Raw genomic sequence first — 23,163 nt, forward strand, 5'->3', positions numbered from 1 at the left:
CAGTAGCCTCCTTTTTTATTTTTTTCTCCTTGCTAAAAATGAGTTGGCAAGAGATGTGATCTGAGAGCAAAGCATTTGATTCAAAACTAACCAGGACGGAGTTAATCTGGGAATGCTTTCCAGAAGTAAGGGAAGGAAAATAAAAAACATCTTACAACAGACAACAGTTATTTCTTTAAGAAGTCTCTCTTTTTGGTAAGCACAAATTATGAGACATGGGAGGTGACTGAGGGTCAATGCCAGAGCAGAGAGGAAGGGCTGCAACCAGAAATTAAGCTGTCACCTCAACAAGACACGAGGTGTTGGAGGTGGCCTCTCTACTGAAATGAACACACGTGTGACTTGCATGGCACTTGGGGTCCTGTAGCAAGGTCTGGTCCTCTCCTTCTCCACTGAAGCTCTGAAGCTGTGCTCTGAAGGCAACCGTCTCACCCATATGGAAGAGCTGCTGCTGACAGCCAGCCAAGCTGTTATCAGGTGCTCATTCACAGTATGAGCAGAAGGAGACAGCACCCAGAAAAATACTCTTGCATTAAACGTGTTTGTGATGCAGTGTGAGAGGTAGCTGCAGCACAACCCCAGGTGGGGAAGCACCCAGCTGACATCCCTGCCTACACAGCCATGCAAAGGCACCATGTACCCCATGGTATCGGGGAGCAGGAGCCAGGAGCACCAGTCCGGGGCACCAAGCCTGCAGCTAGAGCCAGCTGAACAGACATGCAAAGGGATGAACATGATCAGGCTGCATGTGTGCAAGCTCCTCTGCTTTGGTAAGGCCATTTTCAAGGTCACCACAAATGTGCTTAGACACAGATCAAGTTGAGTCTCAACATTAAATCTGCATCTCACTGTCCTCTCATCCCAGCTGCTGATTTGAGCCCACCTCTTCCAGCTTAGTGAGTCAGGCATCAGGGCAGCACAAGGCAACCACTCGTGGTAAGCAAGGACAGCAGATACTTGCAAGCCTGCAATTTGCTAGCCATCAAACATATGTGGATGGCTTGGCAGATCCAAAATTACAGTGCAAGAAGGAACTGAAGGTTTTACAGGGGAAATTATTATTGTCAGTGTTTTATGGAGAAAATAACCCCATAGAATGTATTTTAAGGTAGTAGTTTAGACAGGAGCATGATAACATCATAAACCATAAGAGGAAAAGTTGAGGCATTCAAAAACATCAGGGGAAAAATGAGAGTGAATTACTGCTGTCTCATCTTTCTTAGTTATTTGTTGTCTTAAATGATATACGTGTGTGTTTGCAAATATATTTCTTTAATTCTTTTTAGATGGAGTTTACAAATGGAAGAGCTCACAGTGTCACTGTATTAAAGAATGAAAAGGTGATTGTTCACAAGCAGCAGCTGGGGTGTTCAAGCGAGTGACCCCAGTGCTGAAGGAAAGAGGAGCACGGGCCCCATGGCCAGCTCACCTCATTGCAGCCAGCAGGGACAGCAGTGTTCCCTGCAAAAGAACACAAGCCTGAAAGTCTAAAACATATTTAAGCAAATTGCTGGGGATTTTCCTCTCTTCTTCAAAAATATAATCAGGATTCACCACTGTTTTGAGGTTCTAGTACAACATATTTACTGCACATCACTCACCAAGGTGGAAACCAATGAACGGAATTGTCTGGCTGATGCAGAGAGAAGCAAAGTGATTTCACCCTTCACTGAACTCTTGCAGCTTTGCAAGGTTTCACTCTCAAAGCTGAGCTTTGTAATAGGGCCTTCTCAGAGCAGTATAGGAGGGCGAAACAGAGGTGGGCATCTTGCAGGGATGTGAGAAGCTGTCACCTACACATGGACAAAATGGCTTTGCCACAAAGAACAGATTTCCAGGTGTACAACAGCCTGGATGCTGAGTTCAGTGGAGCTATGCTGATTTCCACAACATAAAAATCTGACTATTGAAAAAGTGGGTCTCTGTTAGAGCATCTCCCAGGGTATTTTCACGGCAGAACACACCCTTTCCTAGTGAACTCTCAGTGGGTAGCATGAGTTATTTTAATGGCTACATCAGTTCAGACAAAGCCTCCACCATCTGCTATACATTCTAATTACAAATGCAGGAAACATAATTCACAATCAAATCACATTAAAAAAAAAAAAAAAAAAAGGCAATTAAAATGCACATTCTGCCAGGCAAATCAACCTTCCCTTCCCAGCCAGTGTATCCACCACAGCTCTCGCCTGTTACAGGCAAAAGCTGAATTAGTCCCGGACCATTGGAGACTTCAGTCCTGCTGGTTTCCCTGACAGCAGCCTTCCAGGCTTGATCTTCTCATCTTCTCATCTTCCTGGGATGCTCTTCAGCTCCAGCCTGCTGTTGTATTTACTGATGGCTTGCTAACCCTCAGGCTGATTTTTTTCTGAGGGATCAATTTACCTTTCCAATGTACAGACATACCTTTGTTATTCCCTGTTCCCTGCCTCTCTTCTGGGGCTCCCACAGCTCATGTGTCAACAGAAACTTGAGTGTTTCAGGGGAATAAGCAGAGACTAGCAATAGCACATTTGCCAGAAAACACTCCAGGCTGAATTCATCTTTGGTGCAGCATTGCTGCACTTAGTAAACTTATCATCCTCTCCATAACATTCATATTGAAATGTGCTTTAACATTCAGGCATCATTTATACTCTGTAAGTAATCCAAGCCTACAGAGGCCATTTCTTGTATGTTCAAAACTCTAAATCTCCTTCTGGAAACCCAGCCACTGGGAAGGGCTGGAGCTCAGTGCTGGACCCAAAGCATATAGGGATGCTTGGAGAGCTCTGACTGGAAGCATTTGGCTGCTTCCCACGAGGTGGAGGACAGACAGCTCTGTCTGTCCATCAGTCACAGGTGAATGGGCTTTTTGGCAGTCCAAACGCACATTGTGTCCAGCTGGAAATCAGGATCAGCACCATGCAGCAGCTCAGACCAGGGCAAAGAAACATTGCTTGGTTAATTCAAATAAAAACATTGGTCAAGGAATTTAAAGCTCTGTCTCTGAAGTGCCGGCAGACCCTTTTCTTATGGCACATTCCCATTCCTGCGTGGGTGGAAAACAACTCCTCCGAGAGCCAGCGCTGCTGTCTCTCTCTGATCTTCCTTCCCGTCAATCCCTGCTCAGAGTCTGTAAAAGTCTCTTTCTCTTTTTGGCAACCTCCATTTTCCATGCTGGGTCTCAAGGGACACACAGCAAGGCTGTTCCCATCATCCCCTGCCTGTACTGCTGCTGTACGACATGGCCAGGGACCAGGACAGCATCGAAGGCCTCATGCACGCACACAGCTGACTCGTATTGCATCTTTTTGCCTTAAAAAATGTGTACCATCTTATCAGAGGTAAAGAGCTCATAATTAAGCCTGACTTTCCCTGCTCAATGTTAGCACTCAGAGGCAAGTGAACAAAAGCAAATTTTCACATCTTCCAGTGCTTCAATTCCTAAATCATTTCTAATTTTCCCTCTAAAAGGCTGCTCTGTCTTCTCCCCCCAGCCTTTCAAAGGTGCTCCCTGAGATCCTCATCAGCAAGTACAGCATGAGGCTCCAATACCACTTCGGAAATGTTTTGAGGCTTCACAACAGTTTAACAATATCTTGCAGCAACGTGGTTGATGGGATTCTGGACAAATCAATACGTTAAGTAGAGCCAAGCACTGGATCACTGATCTGAACCGTAAGAATAAATAGTGAATCAAATGAATACAAAAGCACCATCAGTTCTGTAAGGCAAGAATAGTGGTGCCTTGTTCTGTGAGCTCGCTGGTCCCCAGAATTACAAGACTGCCGTACCTTGAGCTCAGCATGTTACGACAAGGAGACATTTCTCTTCCTGCACCAGCCCCAGCTGCTGTGCCTGAGGAGCAACTGCAGTCCTGGCTGCTGCTGCAGCTGTCACCGCTGCAGCTCCTTGCAAGCTGCTGAGCCTGAGGTAAAACAGCTGGGCTGGGCTGAGCACCAGGCAGCTCCCCGGCACTCTGCCAGCACTGTGTCCCCTTCCCTGGCCTGACTCTGCTCTTCGTGAACCAGAAATGTTTCACAGCGCACCACTTCAAAGGCAGCTCCCCAGCTTCCTCCCTCCCGCAGCAGCATTTGCCATCAGACATGCAGCAGGTTTCTCTGGCAATTAGCAAACAGGGCTGAGACAATCCACAGCTCCCAAGTGCTGCCAGAGCCACAACAATGCCTCAACAAAAAGCCAAGGGTCACATCTGCATTGCCAGATGGGAACTGGTGGCCAGGAGGTTAACAGGACCATCAATTGCCACGCACAGACAAATGCCTGGCTGCCCAGCTGCAAAATGTGCACGACATAGCTGTGTGGCCGAGGGGAGGCCAGCAGGCTCTGAGGTCAGGACCAGCAGCCCCAGCCATGCAGCAAGTGCAGGGGCACCAGTGACCCTCCAGAACCCTCAACTGTACAGCTGCAACCTTAACCAGGACCAGCAGAAACACCATCCTGGATGTGGCTTTCCTTAAGAAAAGCAAAGAGCTCCTGGCAGAGGAAAAGCAATCTGTCCTTACCATTTTTTTCAATTGTCCCAGGGAACTGACCCTATTTTCAGGGCAAGTTAAAGCCTTTTTTTTCTTTTTCTCCCCACTCCCCCACCCTCCCATTAGTTTTGTTGTTTTTTTTTGGTTTTTTTTTTTAACTATTTAGGGGTTATAAAAGACAAACAAAGGACATGCAACAAATAACAAATTCAAAGGAGATCTTTTTAAGTGCCAAACAGCAGCTGAACTGTAGTTATGGTTATTATACAAAAATAGACATAAAACTATAATGTGGATCAACACATTTTATCACAGTCATGCAGCAATATACCAAGTCCATGCAGCTCAGCTATTACCTTTCTACAGCTCTGAAAGATTTACCATAGTTTCAGCTTAATCTGGAATTTTATTATGTAGTTATTTTAATCTCACTTTGATAATGGGACTCCAAGCAGCGATAAAATAAAGTGAGATCATATTTAGATACAACAGTGATGAATAAAGTTAGAAACACCTAAAAGAGGCACGGAATCCGTCTCTCTGCTGTTTTGCTGTACTTGGTAGACAACCATCAAGAGAGCCTTTATGATGCAGTGTACGAGTGATAAAGGGTAGTTCCTACTGGGTGTCTGGGATGAGTGTTTAATTGTATGTTCCCTTTCTTCATTATTTATCCGCATGAGATCTCTCACCCTTCACTGGTTTGAAAGCCAGAAAGGGATATGAGAGCATTTTCTTTGAGCCAATGGCTGAAGACCAGGCACTATCCTGACTTTATAAACCCCTCTGAACATTTCGCTGAGGTGAAGTACTCGCTCAGGCAGGACAAACCTCCTGCAACAGAAGCTCCCACTCCTGTATTTCAACCCCAACACTGAAGGGAGGCTTCAGTTCCTCTGTGGTAGCCCCGCAGGGCAGCCTGGGGCAGCAGGCCACAGCCGAGCCCCATGCAGCTCTGGGCCAGAGCAGGCCCTGTCCCAGCCAGCTCTTGTTTTCTCCTTGGCACTGCACCCCACCTGTTCCAGGGCCTCCTTTTACCCCCTCCTCTACCCCTTGGCTGTCACTGCATGGAGGACTACTTTGGGGACCCATCAGCAAGGCTCTTGTCTCTGTTGCTGCCACCCTTTGAAAGGCCCAAGCCTGTCCCAGTCAGGAAAGCAGTCTGCAATGTGGATGAGCAGAGCTTGCAGCAGCCCATGCTCCTTCCTACAGCTGCTCTCCCATCCCTCCTCACCCACGCTGGGGTCAGTGTGGCTCTAGCAACAATAAGCTGCCAGGGGCATCCTATACCAGCAAATTTCCAGAGAGCCAATTCCCCCTGGCCTCTCCAAACATCAGGTGTTATCTCAGACCAAATTACCTCACTGGTCCCTGCACCACCATGACAGGAAACTAAGCTGATATTGCAAGGACACTCCACCACTTTTCTGTCTTATCCCTGTCTTTTAGTTGCAAACAGGAGATTTTTAATCTGTTTTTCTCCATGATAGTGCATGCAGCTGGCTTTTTAATGCAGACATTTTTCCACAGTCTTGTAACAAGGAGATAAGAGACCAGCAGCAGATAAAACTAGTGAATAGCAATTGCCTGCTGCCACGAATGTACAGAACAGCAAGGGCAGCAGTCCCCATGAAACAAAAGGATGAGCATAGGGGAGGGCAGGCAGGAGAGACCTCTCTGACTGCTCTCTGGGGTCGTGGTGCTGCATGCAGAGCCACACAGGATGGCTCCCAGCTCGGCAGGCTGCACGACAGCCAAACTCACCGCTGAGGATCAGCTCACCCTCCTCCCCAACACCTCTTGCTGTGGTGAGCCCAGTAACAGGCTACCAGAACCACAGCCCGCAGGCATGTTTCCAATGACAGCAGCACCCTGGAAGACCCAGGCCTGCAGCCACCTACACAGAGCACGCAGATGATTTTTTTGCTGTGGAAAATGATCTGTGCTGTATGAAAGTATTAAATTTATTCCATGAGTGTGAAATAAAGAGCTTTATGTAAAATCAGGCCATAAATCTGTGGGTAAGCTGCAAGAGGATGAAAGGCCTCATCAATATTTATATTCAGTTCCTCAAAGATAACAGCAGTTCATTTACTAAATATCTTTGAGAAACTAAGCCTTCAGTCAGCTGTGGTCAAGAGGAAACATTTTAGCCAGGCAGGATGCCTCAGGAATCACCTTAACAAGGAAAAGCTTCACAGGAGAGGACTGTTTCTGGAAGCTGCACACTATCATTCACACATGACGCAGGGAGCACAGGAAGCCAGGCCCTGGGACAAGCAGAGTCTGTCTGCAGATCTGCTCCAGCTCCTGTTGGCTTCACTGAGGCTTGGAGCAATCCCATGGAGCACATTAGGTTGTCGAGTGGTCAGACACCCTGCAGGCGCATATCAAACAAAAATCACCACATGCTGGCCCATGGGTCCAGCCAAACACAACTAATTGGAGCCACTCTGCAAGGCTCCGTGGCACAGCCCCATGGCACAGGCTGTGGAACCAGCAGCAGTCGCTGCAGACATCCCTGCTGCCTGCCTCAGCCCCCAGGGCTGGCACAGGGGGGTCATTTACTCTCTGCATCCCTGCTTGGGGAGGTGCCTGCGATAACAGGCAGAGACCTGTCTCTTCACCACCTCCAGCAGATGGGACCGAAGGCCTTCCACTTGGGAACTGCAGTTCTTTGTCATCAAGCCTCTGTTTCCAATACCGCAGCATGTGGTATCTCCTGTCTCCTGCTGTGATAGCTAAAACATAAATCCTCACTCTCCCAATCTGCAGGAAATTGATTTAGGTGAAAGGCAGGTGATGATTCATTCTCTTGCTATCTTGGAGCCCAACACTCTTTCCCCAAGAGCAGCACAAGACTGCACCTTGCCACCCACCTAAATATTTGATAAAAGTTAAATACAACTAGCTGTGATTGATGTTTCTCCTCACATAAGCTCTCCAGCCACAATCTGGATAATGTGTAGCATCATTAAAGCATCAATTATCTTCAGTGCAAGTGAAGCTACATTAGCAGGACTGAGTCTGTTCATTTTGATAAGGTTTTCTCTGTTCGTTTATCAAAAAAATGGGGATACCAGCAGGCCAGGGAGCCTGCAGGGTTTAACTCTGTTAGGATGGAGTTGACACTCGCATCCTCTGTGCGTGCACCATCAACAAGAGCATCCTGATTGTCAGGGTTTATTTCTCAGGCAGGTTGGCACTACAGCCTGTGATGAACCAGTGCTCATCTCTGGCAGATATCCTCCAGCTATAAAACACCGAGTGAGCTCCCTGGGCCCCTGTGGTGTGCTGATGCCTGACCGATAATGCTCCAGATACCCAAGCAAAGGGGCCAGAGCCATCAGGTTCACTGCTGAGCAGCAGATGTTCCCAAACAGCTCAAGTTTTGCTCCTCTCATGTGGATGCAGTGTGTGGCTCCACGTGGCTTGGAAAATTACAGGAAAGCAAGACAGTAACCTCTGAAGCTGGCTGTCCACTAAGCCAGCTGCCTTTCACCGGCTCTGAAGTTTCCCTCTGTTGTTCCTCTCTTTTGACTCTAATCAAGAGCTGCAGTTCTCTCTCCTTTTAGTGATGCAAGCATGGCCTTGACAGGGCTAGGAAACTGCAGAAAAGCAATTCCTTTTCTTAATAGACCTAAAATTTCCTTCATAAACTACACTCAGATAGACTCTTGGCTTATTAATAGCAGTAAATCTCCAAGTCCAATAGACTTCAGTTAATGAATATTGATTATGATAGTGCTGGAAAAGGCTGGTGTCAGTCGAACTGATATCCTATAGTCCCTCTTTGTCTGAGCCTGGCTGTAAATTACACAAGAGCTCATTTGTTTTTCAAAACTAGGCAGTAGAAAACGTGGTTATGGCTGCACTGCAGCTTTCACTAACCCAGCACTAGGAAACCACCTTAATGCTAATAGCAGCTGGTCAGTAAGGCCAAGCATTTCTTACTGGGCGTTTGTTGGTGTGCTTTTTGTTGTTGTTGTTTTCTTCTGAGCACTTGGGAGCCTGTGGGTCTACCCTTACAGAGCTAAAACAGGATTTATCAGGATGACAGGAGGGAGGCAGCCGCTAACCCTCCAGGCCACGTGCAGTTCTGAGAAGCAGAGGTCACTCCCAGGTGGGTAAGAGGACAGGCAGGGAATTCCTCTTAGACAGTTCCTAACACCCACGGAAGATGCCTGAATGCAAAGCGTGAAGTGTTATTTTACAGACAGACCTAATTTCTTAGAGGGCCAGCCTGCAACCAAGTGTTTTTACATCCTGCAGCACCGGAGGACAGGCACTGATGCCGACTGCCCCCAAGCAGACATGCATCCTTGCACTTGGGCAAGCCTGCCCCAGGCCTCCAGCTGGCATTTGCACTTTTCCATCTATTTACAGATGTAGATGTATGCTTCCCTCTATCCCCCCAGTGAATATCTTAAACATAAAAATCTAAGCTGATTAACACAAACACCATGGGCACACGGACCTTTAACTCACAAGATAAATCTCATCGTGCTCTTGATGAGCAGCTCTATCTTTTACCTTCAGGCTGGGATGACTGTGAACGGCTTTTAAATGAATGAAAGCTCAGGAAAATAAACCAAGGGCAGTCCATCGCAACCCAGAGACCTTATCGCTATCCTCTGGTGGGGGAATGAAGCAGTAACAGGGATGGGGAGGGGGGAGACCATGTCAGTATTTTCATAAAACTCCATTTTATGCTCACTGAAATAACCCAACAGCAACAAAAACAAAACAAACCACAACAGGCCTCCCCGTCTGATAAGAATCAAATAATAACAGGAGTGACTTATGCGCTCTCTGCCTGGTACTTCAATCTGGCCTTCTAGTTAATACACACCATGATTAAAGCATCTATAATCTGCAGTCTGTGGAGACCTGTAGAGCAGCGGCAGCAGCGGGTGTGCAGCCTGATAAGGGTTGTTCACTCACTGCAGATGAAACTTTTAATATTTATAACTGCTGATTTTTTTCTTGATGCCTCCTATTGAAGGGAAGAGGGTGAAAGTTTAAAGATAAAAGCTTGATGAACGACCAGGTGGAATGTTTTTCCAAGGGCAGGCAGGGGCTTAAAGCTATCTCCACCTACGAGCAGGTTTAAGGATGCTGCTAAGGCAAGCACAGCATCAGAGATTGGGGGTGAAGTCCTGGGAAGACCTTCAAGGCTCCTCTAAAGGGCACCCGAGCTTTAAGCTAGAAACTCCCATGAGCAAGGACCATGGCTCCTGCCTGCACAGCACCGAGCACAGCAGGGCTTTGCCTGGGACTGCTAGGCATCACCACATCATACTTAAGGCACACCAGGCTAGTTGCACGAACTTTAAATAAACATGCTAATGGCATTTCTAATTCAGCACTGAGGTATGCTGATAGATCTGAAAACACATCGCGTTAGCCTAACCCTCCATCTCGACATCGGTGGAAGTTTTGACAGCCAACATGCAAAGCACTGGGCACGCGTGAAGGAAAAATAAATCACATCATATGCCAACCAAGTGTCTGTTCACTGCAGAACAGTACACAGGATCCACAGCTGATGAAACGGTAAAGAGGCAGGTGCCTTCCCCATCCTCCTCCAGGGAAAAAGCAAAAGCCCCCGTTTCCAGTAGCATCTTGCCGAGGCGATCAGCTCTGGGGCAGACACGTTCTGCAGCGGAGCGGGGGATCAGACAGGCAGGGCCAACCTGGTTCGCCCCTCTGACTGTAATCCTCTTTTAATAGTCCAGGCTGGCAGTGATGACATTGAAAATAGAAGCCTGAAGACCATCAAATGGGACTTTAGGGGACTGGGACGGTTAGTGGATGGAGCGGGAGTACAGGTGGTGTTTTTGTCCATCCCTATAGTGGCAGGGAGGGGTACAGAGAGGACATGGAAAGCCCACCTGATAAACACATGGCTCAGAGGCTGGTGCCAACACAGAAATTTTGTGGGTTTTTTTTTGACAAAGGGGTGCTTCACTCGGCCTGATGGCTGCATATGGGTCCCTATCTCTAAGGGGAAAACATCCTGGGCCCGGAGCTGGCAGGGCTCATTGAGAGGGCTTTAAACTAGGTAAGAAGGGGGACGGGGCTGAAACAAGGCTTGTTAGAGGTGTGCCGGGGAAACAATGGCAGGGCTGGGAGAGAAGGCAATGGCCCAACTGAAGTGCATCTACACCAATGCACGCAGCATGGGTAACAAACAGGAGGAGCTGGAAGCCATCGTGCAGCAGGCAGGCTATGACCTGGTTGCCATCACGGAGACATGGTGGGCCCACTCTCATAACTAGGGTGCTGCAATGTCTGGCTATAAGCTCTTCAGAAGGGACAGGCAGCATGGAAGGGGCGGTGGTGTGGCTCTCTATATCAGAGAGAGTTTTGATGTTGTGGAACTTGAGGCTGGGAATGATAAGGTTGAGTCCCTATGGGTTAGGATCAGCAGGAAGGCCAACAAGGGAAGCATCCTGGTAGGGGTCTGTTATAGACCACTGAACCAGGATGAGGAGACTGATGAGGAGTTCTACAGGCAGATGGCAGAAGTTGCAAAATCATCAGTGCTTGTTCTCAGGGGGGACTTCAACTTCCCTGACATATCCTGGAAGCACAACACAGCCCAGAGAAAGCAGTCTAGGAGGTTTCTGGAGAGCGTGAAAGATAGCTTCCTGACACAGCTGGTTAGTGAGCCTACCAGGGGAGGTGCCCCGCTAGACCTTCTCTTCACAGACAGGGAAATGGTGGGAGATGTGGTGGTTGGGAGCTGTCTTGGGCAGAGCGACCACAAAATGGTGGAGTTCTCCATTCTTGGAGAAGCCAGGAAAGGGACCAGTAAAACCGCTGTATTGGACTTCCAGAGGGCTGACTGAGCTGCTCAGGACACTGGTTGGCAGAGTCCCTTGGGAGGCGGATCTGAAGAGCAGAGGAGTCCAGGAAGGCTGGGCGCTCTTCAAGAGGGAAATCTTAATGGCACAGGAACGGTCTGTCCCCACGTGCCCAAAGACGAGCCGGCAGGGAAGAAGACCAGCCTGGCTGAACAGAGAGTTGTGGCTTGAGTTTAGGAGAAAAAAGAGGGTTTACAACCTTTGGAAAAGAGGGCGGGCCACTTGGGAGGACTATAAGGATGTTGCGAGACTGTGCAAGGACATAATTAGAAAGGTCAAAGCTCATCTGGAGCTCAACCTGACTACTGCCATTAAAGACAACAAAAAATGTTTTTACAAATACATCAATGCAAAACGGAGGATTAAGGAGAATCTCCAGCCTTTCCTGGATGCGGGGGGGAACTTAGTTATAAAAGATGAGGAAAAGGCAGAGGTGCTTAATGCCTTCTTCGCCTCAGTCTTTAGCGGCAATACTGGTTGTTCTCTGGATACCCAGTACCCTGAGCTGGTGGAAGGGGATGGGGAGCAGGATGTGGCCCTCACTATCAATGAGGAAATGGTTGGCGAGCTGGTACGGCACTTGGATGTATGCAAGTCGATGGGGCCGGATGGGATCCACCCGAGGGTACTGAGAGAACTGGCAGAGGAGCTGGCCAAGCCCCTATCCATCATTTATCAGCAGTCCTGGCTATCGGGGGAGGTCCCAGTCAACTGGCGGCGAGCGAACGTGACGCCCATCTACAAGAAGGGCCGGAGGGCAGACCTGGGAAACTACAGGCCTGTCAGTTTGACCTCAGTACCAGGGAAGCTCATGGAGCAGACTCTCTTGAGAGTCATCATGCGGCACTTGCAGGGCCACCAGGCGATCGGGCCCAGTCAGCATGGGTTTATGAAAGGCAGGTCCTGCTTGACAAACCTGATCTCCTTCTATGACAAAGTGACGCGCTGGGTGGATGAGGGAAAGGCTGTGGATGTGGTCTACCTTGACTTCAGCAAGGCTTTTGACACTATTCCCCACAGCATTCTCCTCAAGAAACTGGCTGCTCTTGGCTTGGACTGGCGCACAGTTCGTTGGGTTAGAAACTGGCTGGATGGCCGGGCCCAAAGAGTTGTGGTGAATGGGGTCAAATCCAGTTGGAGGTCGGTCAAGGAAAACTCCCTCATTTTCAGCACCACAAGACCTTGTCCACCCCATGCCCCTGTGGTTTAACATTTACGTAATAAACAAGAATCCTAACACTCCTGGAGTGTCAATACTGTGTAAGATACGAATGACATCGCCCATCGGCAATTTCAGACATACCTGAGCCAACCCAAGTAAAACAAAGAGATGCAGAGAAAGGTATTCGATAGAAAGGTATTTCCACAGTATGTGATTTCGTTTGAATGGCAATATCCGTCTTTTAAAGGCGGTCATGAGGTACGCATTACTGTAGCATCAGAGCAATTTATGTAATAAAGACATACAACATACACATGATATAAGGAGATACGTTTTGGAGCTGAAACATGAGGCTTGGGTTAACATGAGCTGAAGCATCTTGAGCTGTAAGTTATCATTTCAGCCACTCTGCCTTCCTACCACAGATAGCAGAAATGAAAGAAAGAGGAAAAGCAGGCTGGCCAGGGAGCAGGCAGTCTTGCTTCTTCACAAGAGAAGAGATTTCTTTTTAAAAGATCCTCAAAGCACCTCACCTAAATTCAGAAGTACCAGAGAAAAGGGGTAGAGTTCTACATTCTGAGGACACGCCCATCATTTGGATAGCATGAAGAAAACAAAACACAGTGGCTCTAAATCAAGAAAAACTGCAGGTACCTTAATCAAGTCTGTTTGCCAGAAATTAGCTTTCTTAATCTCTACTTTCTGAACTGTATTTTTGTCCTCCACAAAATATGATTTCAAAACATCATAAGCAGAGCTGAAGTCTAATGAGACAACAATATGAAAATAATTACGAAATATTTGAAAATATTAGGAAATAATGAAAATAATTAGGAAAAGAGTCCCAAGTGAGTGCATCTGCATTCTTAACAAGGAATTTATCTCAAACCAAGGCAGAGCACTTAGCAACTTGGAAAACACTATCAGAAGGAATTTATGCATGACTTTTGGAACTCTATGAGAAATCCAAATTAACAAAGGCACCTAGTATCAGTGCGCCAGCTAAAACTTAATTAGCACCTGCATACACACTGGCCACAGCTCCTGCAACACTTGCAAGTTACAAGCAAAACTGCATTAAGCTGCTTATCATTCTGTAGCAAAAATCAAGGATTAGACATACTTTGCACTGCACAGTTAGCCTCCCTAGCTACAGTAGTCACCAAGATTATGTTTATTTCCAAAGCTCATGAGCATTTTGAATTAAGCAACTTTACAGCATGAGATGGACATACATGAAGGCACATTAGCAACATGACATAATGGAATTGCAGAGCATCATCTGTAAGTTGTTTCTGACAAACCTGAGCTTTCAATGCCTCAAACATGGGTTAGCACATGGAAGCTAAACATTTCTCTGAAAAAGAGAATTTTAAAAAATATATAAAAAATTATAATTAGACTATGATCAAGTGTTGTACAGAGGTAACTGTTACAAACAAGTTGTCTGCTCTTGTATAAAATTAACACATCTGAAAAATAAAACCGATATTCAGAAACCACTTCCCCTCAGTCCCCAGAATGGCAGCAAGGTGGTCTGTTGATGCAGTCACTGATCTCAGCCATCAGCCAGTACCAGCAACTCTGTAGAAAAGGGCTTCAATTCCAACAATGAACAAGTCCAGAAAACTTTGCTCTGGGGGAAAATTCCTCCCAGGTACCAGGCAGCAGTGTGTAAGCTTGAGAAACGAGAAACAAAGGAAAGCCCATCCATGGGTACTGGCAAAGGTCACCAAAGCAGTCCAGCTTTCACCACTGTGAGATATTTCAAAGGCAGAATTGTCCAGCACAGCAGGTGAGCTTTGTGCATGTCCCTAAGATCAGTCAGTTGATGCAGATAAATATGATAAGAGATCATGTCAATCTAAACTGAAGTGCTCGGCAAAAATATCATTTTTCTTCCCAAACAAACCTCGTACTTGCTCAAACTCCAGGGGCACAGTAGCAGCTGATTTCTTTACTTCTTTATCAAAAAGCTACAGAAAGAGAAGATATCAGCAAAAATTCAGTACAAGCTCTTCACCCTTGCTAATACCAGTGCTTGCTCTAACATCTTGGAAGGTATAGCAATGAACCTTTTATTTAAAAGCGACTCCTGCCATCATTGCTACCTCATGCTCCACCATTTAACAGACATTTTCCCTTTTTCTCAGGCTCTGTGTAACCAAAAGCTCGCCTAGCTCCCTCCCCACAAAGACTGATGAGCAGGGCATGACTACTGCATTCAGTAAGCAGATCCCCTTCCTCTTATTACAATCACTCACAAAGGCCCAGCAACGCTACCTCAGAAGCTGAGAGCTCCAAGAGCCCTGATATGTCATCCTCTATTTCAGACAGCGACAGGTTCAGGATAGCAGCTGCCCTGGCCACATCTGGATGATAATGGTTTTGTAGAGACTGCAAAAGCAAGACAAATAGGAGACGGTCTAATGAGAACAGGGTAACACAAATCCATCTGGCTTCCCACACAGGTATCTAACCCTTTGGTAGTCAGCAAACATCAAACTCGGACAAAAGAGGCAAATTTACTGTACTGCGTTAATACAAAGCTTCAAGAAATTCCCATTTTAGCCATGCTTCAAACACGCTAACAGCCCCTTTCCCCTGGTTCTTGTCCAGACAGACGGATTCCTCCACAGATCGTGCCTACAATGCACACCCCAATTTTGCCACCTCCCATAACCCTAATGCTGCATCTGAGCTTCCTGCTCCCAAGCAACATTCTTCTAGCAGACCCTCACACAAAACCCCTGTAACATTTAAATGGAAAGTGATAATCCTGCCATTAAGGTTTAGAGTCAGCAGCAGTAATTTACCCGATTTCAGCCTTCATACGCCATCCTACAAATGATCCAGGTGAAAGGTGAACATTATAATCTTCTCTAGCATTTTTAAAGCCATTTCTACAGGATGACCTAGGTGTACCCAATTAATTTCCATCAATGCTCAGTAAGTTCTTCTTTCCCCTCCAAAGCAAATAAAAAGTCTTATACATTTGCAGCTATTAAGTCTTGTTTCAGCTGTTAACCGCATGCTTTTCAGCTGCGTGGTGAGACATGCACTCGCAAGTCACCTATTAATTAGCACACACTAGCTCTCATGTGTGTGAAATCCTTCGCCTCTTATGCAAGGATAGAAAAGGATGGAGAGTAAGAGAGTGGCCAGAAGTCATCTCATTTACAAGATGTGTGTTGGCAGGTTCTTATAAGTGTTACTGCCGACTGCCAAGGTGTCATGCAAAAGCAACAAGGGTGGAAGAAGCCCACACCATACACAGATGTGCCCCGTTAGCTGACATACCTGAAGCTCCCAGAGGGAGCTCTCCAAAGCCCTGCTCTCAGACGGCTCCTCCTGTTCCATAATATATGGATCTTCTGACAAATCTAAGGAAAGAAACAGAGCTAAATACCTCCTGTGTGATGCCCATAATACCGAAGGGAACACAGAGACCCAGAGCAGTGCTGCACCTTCCCAGCATGTTTAGGATCCAGGAACATGCTGACATACCACAGTATGACCTTAGTCTCACTGTTTGCAGTGCTACAGAATCGTATTACTTCTAAGGGCACAAAGAACTAGAATGGTCTGAAGCAAGGGCATCTCAGGCAACCTTGATCTGCCACTACTGTCATTCAACACTGGGTAATTAAACCACGGACAGAGGAAGAAAAACTCGGGAGATTGCTGAGGCCCCAGTAGGACTGCCTACACAAAAAAACCTACAGACTGCAATTGAAGAGGTCTCTGGTTTCTGTGTTTAGTCTCATTTCTCATTTCTTTATTATAGCCTTGAAGCGAACAAGACAAGCTCAGAGCCCCAGAACTCCCCTGCCCACCTTGCCCCTTACCTCCCGGCCCATTAGGTCTGTGCACCAGCACTTTGCATGCAGGGTGCCTCCGAAAGAGATTACAGATGAAGGGAATGACCATGAGCAGAGCCTCAGGAGGAGCAGTGAGGGCCAGCCGGGAGAGGCGCTTTATAAAGGCTGCTACCAGGTACGCCGGCAGGTGGCTGTTGGAAGGGAAACAGAGGAAACCAGCATGGACAAGTCCCAGCAAGCAAGCCAGCAGACTCATCAACCCAAACAGCATGTCAAGCTAAGGATCAGTGGGGTTCTTTAGCTTTTTGGACTATGGAGTGCTGTCTGGAACAAACCTGGGGGTATTTCCATTCAGTGCATGACTAATCTCAAATCATTTTGTGATTCAATCCAGATGCATGGCACCACTCCAAACACTTGCTGTATCCAAGCACAGCTCTTGTCCACAGTCATCCATACTGCAATCTTTATTCAGTCATTTTACAAACTTCTGAGCGCTTGGCCAGGCAACCTTAATTATATTCTTCTAATGCAGCTTTGTGGGTTTAATTAATACACATGCCATGGTGTTAAATTTACTTCCAGGACTAAAGCAAGCAGTGCAGCTGTTAATGGAACATAAAGCTGCTGTAATGTAAACATGCAGGATAGCTCTTTTATGGTAAAAATGCAAATTTCTAACAGCAATCTGCCCATCTAGGCACTTTCTGCAGGTCAGAAGATCTGGGATAAAAGATGACAATTTTCAGCCACTCAGCCTTCAGCCCTGGGGCTCACTACACCTGCGAGGCTCAACAGAGTCACCCCAAGGTACAACATCTGTCACATCTTGTCACTCTCTCCAAAGTACAGTATGAATACAACTGGGGTTGATATTAATGCCTAGTGCTGAACTGTAAAGCATTTTCTTGGTTTTATTTTGTAACATATGATGGCAACTACATGACCAGCTGCTTATCTAGTTTCTCTCCTGTGCACAATGAATTGACAGCATCAAGACAGACTGTCAAACACTTTATATTTCAATGTTATATGTCTGCAAAAGGTCATCAATTTATCAACAGCTTTATGATACCATGTCTATAAAAAGCCTGCAAATGTTACTTTTCCATATTCATAAAGATGGAGAGAAAAATCACTTTCAGCCAAGCTGGAATATAGATCAAAATACATCCGTAATGATTTGCAGATCAAACTCAGATAACTAACTGCATTTTTACTTTCTGGAACTAGATGGATGTGTGGCAAATCTTCAAAAACAGTGCCTGAAAGATTACACAACACTCTCGGATTCAGTTTTCTCAATAAGAAAAAGAATTTAATTCAGCGGGCACACTGAATACATTAAATCCAGGTGCAGGGGACTGTTCAAGAACAAATGCTAGCCAACAGAAAAGCAGGAGTATAGTACGTGAACGTATATAATAAAGTTGTTACTTACGATGAAGACAAAAACAGATCAAGCAAATGGAAAAAGCGGGCTCGGTACTTCACGTGATATATAGAAGGGTCTAAAAGACTGTACAGCTTTTTGTAAAAGTCAGGGTATTCTCTGTTAAAAAGGCAAAAAGAAAAAAGTCAACATCCTTTGCTGATTAGTGACATACAATGGACTACACTGAGTCTAAATCATTTTTTTCTATGCTTTCATCATAAATTGCTCCAGGCCACTGCTGTGCTGCGGGGGCATGTTTAGCTTTCTTTGGTTTACCTCCAGAACCACGACTTGAAATCAGGCTGTAAGGTGAATTTCTGGCTGTTACAGTGCCTAGCCATCCTAGAGATGTGAAGCTATGTCCACTGATTGCAAGTGGTACAGGATCCAGTGAAAGGCACACCAAAGACTACAGTTTCACCATGTAATCAGATCAATGGAAATTGATTTTCAAGTGCTGAGCAACCACAGTCTGGAGAAGAAGATATTTAGGCTCAGCTGACAAAAAAAAAAAAAGTCAGACTATCAAAACAGCTCAGCATCCAAATAGCTGAGCCTCTCGTGCAGGGCTTAGCTTTCTTGTGGGGGAATTTTAAAGCCTGAAGATGTGGAGAATTCTTTTTAGTCTCTTCTGCACATGATAAAAATACAAAACCCATGGCCCTTTACACAATATGTTCTTTTTACTTACAGATTATGCTGATGAATCAGAATAAATAATCCATTTAAGGCCAGAAGACTAATTGCTCCACCTGTAAGAAAGCAAGCAGGTATCAACACAATAAATCAATCACTTTATCATCTGCAACTTGTTGCTATTACAAAACCTTCCCAGAAGGAACACATAATTAAGAGCACCCAAAATTTCAGCTAGTGTGATGGCTGTCAGGTGAGAGAAGCTCATCTAAAACCTTCCAAAGGCTCACAAATTACTAGCAAAGATTAAGCTGTAGATGAGAACAAAGATGCTGCTCTAATCCCCCTAGAAAGCCACACCAGAAAGACAAAGTTCTCCTCAGAAACACCATTCCTGTAGGAAACTGCACGTCCTGTGTCTGGATACAGTCCAGGTATCAGCAGTGCTGACTGAACTCTGTGTTTAAAGGAAATCACTCCAGTACTCAACGCTTTTCAGGTCCTTAAATATAATTTTTCTAACACACAAGGAGCAACAACACAGACAAATGCAGGTAACATCTCACTTTGGGAGGACAATACATTTCACCTAGTTTCTTAGCTTCGTTCCAGCCAAAGCACATCTACTTCATCCAGACTGTGGTGTTGTGTCCAGCAGCCCTTTGAAGTCTGTACGTACCACGCTGCAGAGCCCCACAAAAGATAAAAAGACTGTTTTCACTCACCTATGCCATAGGCCACCGTCAAGAAGTCTATCATGAGAGTGGGTTCGTTCATATAAGGAAGGATGGAATCATGCAAAATGACTAGCACTTTTTTGTAAAGGCCAGTGGGTAGCTGTGAAGGACAAAACAATACAGTCAAACAACCTTTGCAAGGAGAACTCCAAGAGCAACAGCAACACACGGCTCAAAAAGGCAACACACGAGCAAAAGTGAACGTGCCAGGACAGAACAGAATGACTTGTGGCAACAGTTCCCAAACTGGAGAGTTTACAAGTGACATCTGACAATTAGGTTAATTCAGAGCAGTGGGTCCTCACAACTAAACTGTCATCACAGCTCAGAGAAAGTGTGCATGGGGGGAAGTCACTAGCACAAAGGCTGGGGAACCTTCAACTTGCAAACACAAGTTGTTATGCTGCAGGTCACTTGTTACGGACAGATTTGTTTAAAGAGAAGAAAAAGGCTGAGAGCAGGAAGAAAGGGATCATACACAGGGTCATGTTTCTTTGGCAGGACAGCAATCCAGCAGAGATGGTGGCTGGGCTGCTCCCATCTAACGCTAAAAGCACAGTGAAGTCCTACCAGGAGCTCCAGGCAAGGATAGCCACAGCCTCTAAGGATTAGCAACTGGAAAACAATACAGATCAGCGAAAGAAGTAACACTCACTTTGTGCTTCAGGAAACTGAGCCACATTCTTTCAAACGCCTGCTTGTGTGCCTGAAAACAGAATTGCAAACAGTGAGCTAAACACACTGGTGTAGATAAAGCTCTGCTTTCATTAGATGAAAGTTCAACTCTGAAGCACCAAATGAACAGTTACCTGCAGCTTCGATACTTTCCATTCCTCTCGGTTATCTAAGAAGAAAGGCAAAAAGAGACATGGAATTTGAAATGTATGTTTAAAAAAAGAAAAAAAATTACTTTTGTTTTACTTAGCCCTTTGAAAATTCTCACCTTAGTTATTAAAAATACCCGCCTAAGACTGAATGTCCACTTAGACAGAGGAGCAAACTTATTTCTAGGTAAATTTGCATCCTATTAGTCAAACTGTTCCCTAAGCATAATTGGACAAACTGGAATTAAATGAATTTTCTCCTCCTCCTGCAGTCTAATATAAAAACACTAAAAAATCATAAAATTTAATTCCTCTGAATTTAGCAGTGATGATGATAAGCATTCCCATGAGTTCATAAAGGCATATGTTTGACCTTCAGATTTTCCACTACCAAATGGGCTGGGACACATTAGAACTCAGTTAAAAATGTTCCTACTCCAACTCGAAAGCATCACAGTCAGCTCCAGAAGCAGCCCTTTTCTCTACACTAGGAACACTCCTTTTCCAATTGTTAGGACAATGCTAGGAGCAAGAGGAAAAGGTAATATTCCCTAAACCAGGGGATCTAAAAGTTTGCCATGAACTCCTTGTTCACAAAGTTGTGACAGACCCCACTGTAAACTGGGGAACAGGGATTTTTTAATACTTTTTAGGATCTCTGATCACATAAGCAGGCATTTCCCATTAGCAAACACTAGCGAAGTCTTTACACAATAAAAATGTTAAAGACGATTTTCCTTTTCATATGCAGATCATTACGTGGAGTTTACTAACCTTGCTTCACCATAAATTTGACCAAGTCAATCTCTTTATTCGGCATGTTAATGGGAGAAATGAGGGAAAATATGTTCTGCTGGTAAAACGGCAGTGGCCTCTAAGAAAAAAAAAAAAGCATAGAATCAAACTTGAAGTAAGGTCCACAAAAGATGGTAAGTCATACTGGACTTCCACAGTGTCCTATTCCCAAGCACTGGGAAATTTATTTAGGAAAGACAAATTTTTAAGAAAACGTATTTAGGATTTATTTAGGAAAAAAATTATTTAGGAAAGAAAGGAAATTTATTTAGGAAAGAAAATGGAAAGGAAAAACACTGATGCATGAACCACACAATAGCTCTGTGCTGCTATTCTTTCCTGGAACATTACTCATCTGAGTAAGTAACCTTCGCTTGTGCCACTCAAGCTGTAGAGATTTGGGTAAAACAGGAACTACAGCCCAGAGCATGAGGTTTTGCAAGAACAATAGATCTGTCTTAAGCGACCTCCGATTTTAGACTGAAAATTGTCTTATGCATAATTGACATATACTGAAAGCACACAAAAAATCAGTGCCTTCAAATAAGCACACTTACTCCTGCTTCTGAAGTCTTCCCATACACCAATAGTCCCTCCCTGATTTGCACACAAGGTACAGGTATGGGCTTCAGAGCAAGTGTTCACCCAGACCCACCTCAAGAGTAAGGTTAGGGTCTTTACCTCTTTTGTCTTCTGCATGACTTGCCCAATACTCTCGGTGACGGCCTTCATGACAAAGTACCGAATGTCGTCGTACTCCATGTACTCTTGGAAGCGAGAGATCAGAAGTGATGCATCCTCGTTTAAGGGAATTAGGCCATCAACAACCACCTAGCAAAAGGTTTATAAAGAAAAGCAACAAGTCAGTTTCTTACAGTATTGGAGCAGACAGCTGCGATGGCTGGAGGCAACCCCTGCCTCTCTGAAGGGCAGCTAGCAGCGCTGTCTGCTTGCCCCAGAGCAAGGGCCCATCTCCTGACCTCTGAGACAAGTCCCTCACATTACAGATGTCACTTCAAAGTGACACAGTGGCTGAACCAGGGGCAGCACCTTCCCCCTCATCTCCCACAACTGCTTGCAAGCGAGACAAGGAATAAAAAAGAAAGACCACTGATAGCTCAGAAGCACCCAAGTATTCAGCTTGTTCCTGCCCAAGGAGCTGCTCCCACACCTGCGGGGGTCACCTCACCTAGAGGCCCTAACACTTGGTGCCACCTCTCTAGCATTGTCTCTCCTGTCCCTATCGTGTCTCCTGGTCTGAAACTTTTGTTCTGGAGGACTCAAACGCAACAGGTTGTGCACGCCACCGGGTACTTGGCAGCAGGAACTCCTCAGTTCTACAACTGACCTTTAAAAGTTCACGAGGAAAAGTGAAACTCCCCTTCCACTCCACTTTGACCAAGGGATATTCTGCCTCCAACTCAACAAACTTCATCAGAGTGCAGAGCGACAATTCCTTCAAAAAAAAAGAAAAAAAAAACAAAACGTTTCAGCAAGGACAGCGGTGGGCAGACACAAAGGAGGCTGCTTCTAGGTCTGTAGGAGAGCAGGAAGAATGAAGTAGGACGTTTGTTACTGAGAAACTTTCTAGGAGATGGGTACACAAAGGCAAGTTGGAGCACCAGCAATGTCTTTTACTATTCAGTGTCATTTACTATTCTCGGACACTTCAGCATTAGGGCGATGACTGCTCCTACACCACCACCGGCCCCCGGTAACGCGGTACCTCCGCCCCAGGCTCACCGACCTTGACCTGGAAGGAGCCGTGGCCCATCAGCTCTCCCAGCCAGCCCACGCAGTCGTTGTAGCGGTGCCGCATCCACACCCTGTACTTCTCCTCGGCGCTGCCTCCACCTGCGGAGGGGAGGGCGCGGGGCTGGGGGCTCAGCGCCTCGGGCCGCGCCCCGCCGCCCCCCCCCGGCCCTCACTCACCGGCCAGCGCCGCCTCCTCGGCGGGCAGGCGGCCCACGAAGAGCTCCCCCCGCTCCAGCAGCGCCCCGAAGAGCCGGCCGCAGGCCCTGAGGGCTCCGAGGACCTCCTCCACATCCTCCTCCTCCTCCTCCGCCGCCGCTGCCTGGAGAAGAGCGGGGCCGTGAGGAGCTGTGAAGAGCCGTGGCGCCCCCCGCCGCCCCCCCAGCCCCTCCCAGCCCCGTCCCGCACCGCCAGCCGCTCCAGCAGCTCGTAGACGCGGTTGGCGTTGCCGCGGCTGCCCAGCACCGCCTCAAGGCAGGCGGCCAGCCCGGGCTGCGCCATGCTGCGGCACCACGCCGGCGGAAGGGCCGGGAGGAAGAGGAGGAGGAAGAGGAGGAGGAGGAGGAGGAGGAGCCCGGCCCCGCCGCTCCGCCCGCAAGGGGACACCCCCCCCCCCCCCCCCGCCGCCGCTCCCCCCCCCGTGTCAGTGAGGCG

The 23,163-nt window shown here is 46.6% G+C and overlaps 1 protein-coding gene across 2 annotated transcripts; it reads right to left on the reverse strand.

The window, feature by feature from the left end:
• Positions 1-13,660: 13,660 nt before the first annotated feature.
• Positions 13,661-23,074, reverse strand: NOC4L (nucleolar complex associated 4 homolog). 2 transcript variants are annotated; one of them, XM_068653727.1, is made up of 15 exons: positions 22,918-23,074; positions 22,690-22,831; positions 22,505-22,611; positions 22,106-22,213; positions 21,439-21,588; positions 20,737-20,836; positions 19,948-19,982; positions 19,794-19,844; positions 19,127-19,238; positions 18,457-18,517; positions 17,772-17,882; positions 16,358-16,521; positions 15,810-15,892; positions 14,793-14,906; positions 13,661-14,485 (listed from the first exon to the last, which is right to left on the reverse strand). In XM_068653727.1, the coding sequence occupies exons 1-15, from the start codon at positions 23,008-23,010 to the stop codon at positions 14,369-14,371; spliced, it is 1,548 nt and encodes a 515-aa protein (XP_068509828.1). In that variant the 5' UTR covers positions 23,011-23,074; the 3' UTR covers positions 13,661-14,368. The 2 variants fall into 2 exon arrangements, with proteins under 2 accessions (XP_068509828.1, XP_068509829.1); XM_068653728.1 differs by lacking the exon at positions 22,505-22,611 and having other exon boundaries at positions 22,918-23,049.
• Positions 23,075-23,163: the final 89 nt, after the last annotated feature.

This window comes from Anas acuta, chromosome 17, assembly GCF_963932015.1.
Source record: "Anas acuta chromosome 17, bAnaAcu1.1, whole genome shotgun sequence".
Classification (NCBI taxonomy): domain Eukaryota; kingdom Metazoa; phylum Chordata; class Aves; order Anseriformes; family Anatidae; genus Anas; species Anas acuta.

Coding starts and splice junctions, on each gene's coding strand:
- NOC4L (XM_068653727.1), bottom strand. CDS start 23,010: ATGGCGCAGCCCGGGCTGGCCGCCTGCCTTGAGGCGGTGCTGGGCAGC. Junction 22,214..22,504: donor ACGGCTCCTTCCAGGTCAAG/GTCGGTGAGCCT, acceptor TTTTTTTTGAAG/GAATTGTCGCTCTGCACTCT. Junction 19,239..19,793: donor TCAGTTTCCTGAAGCACAAA/GTGAGTGTTACT, acceptor TGTCCTTCACAG/CTACCCACTGGCCTTTACAA.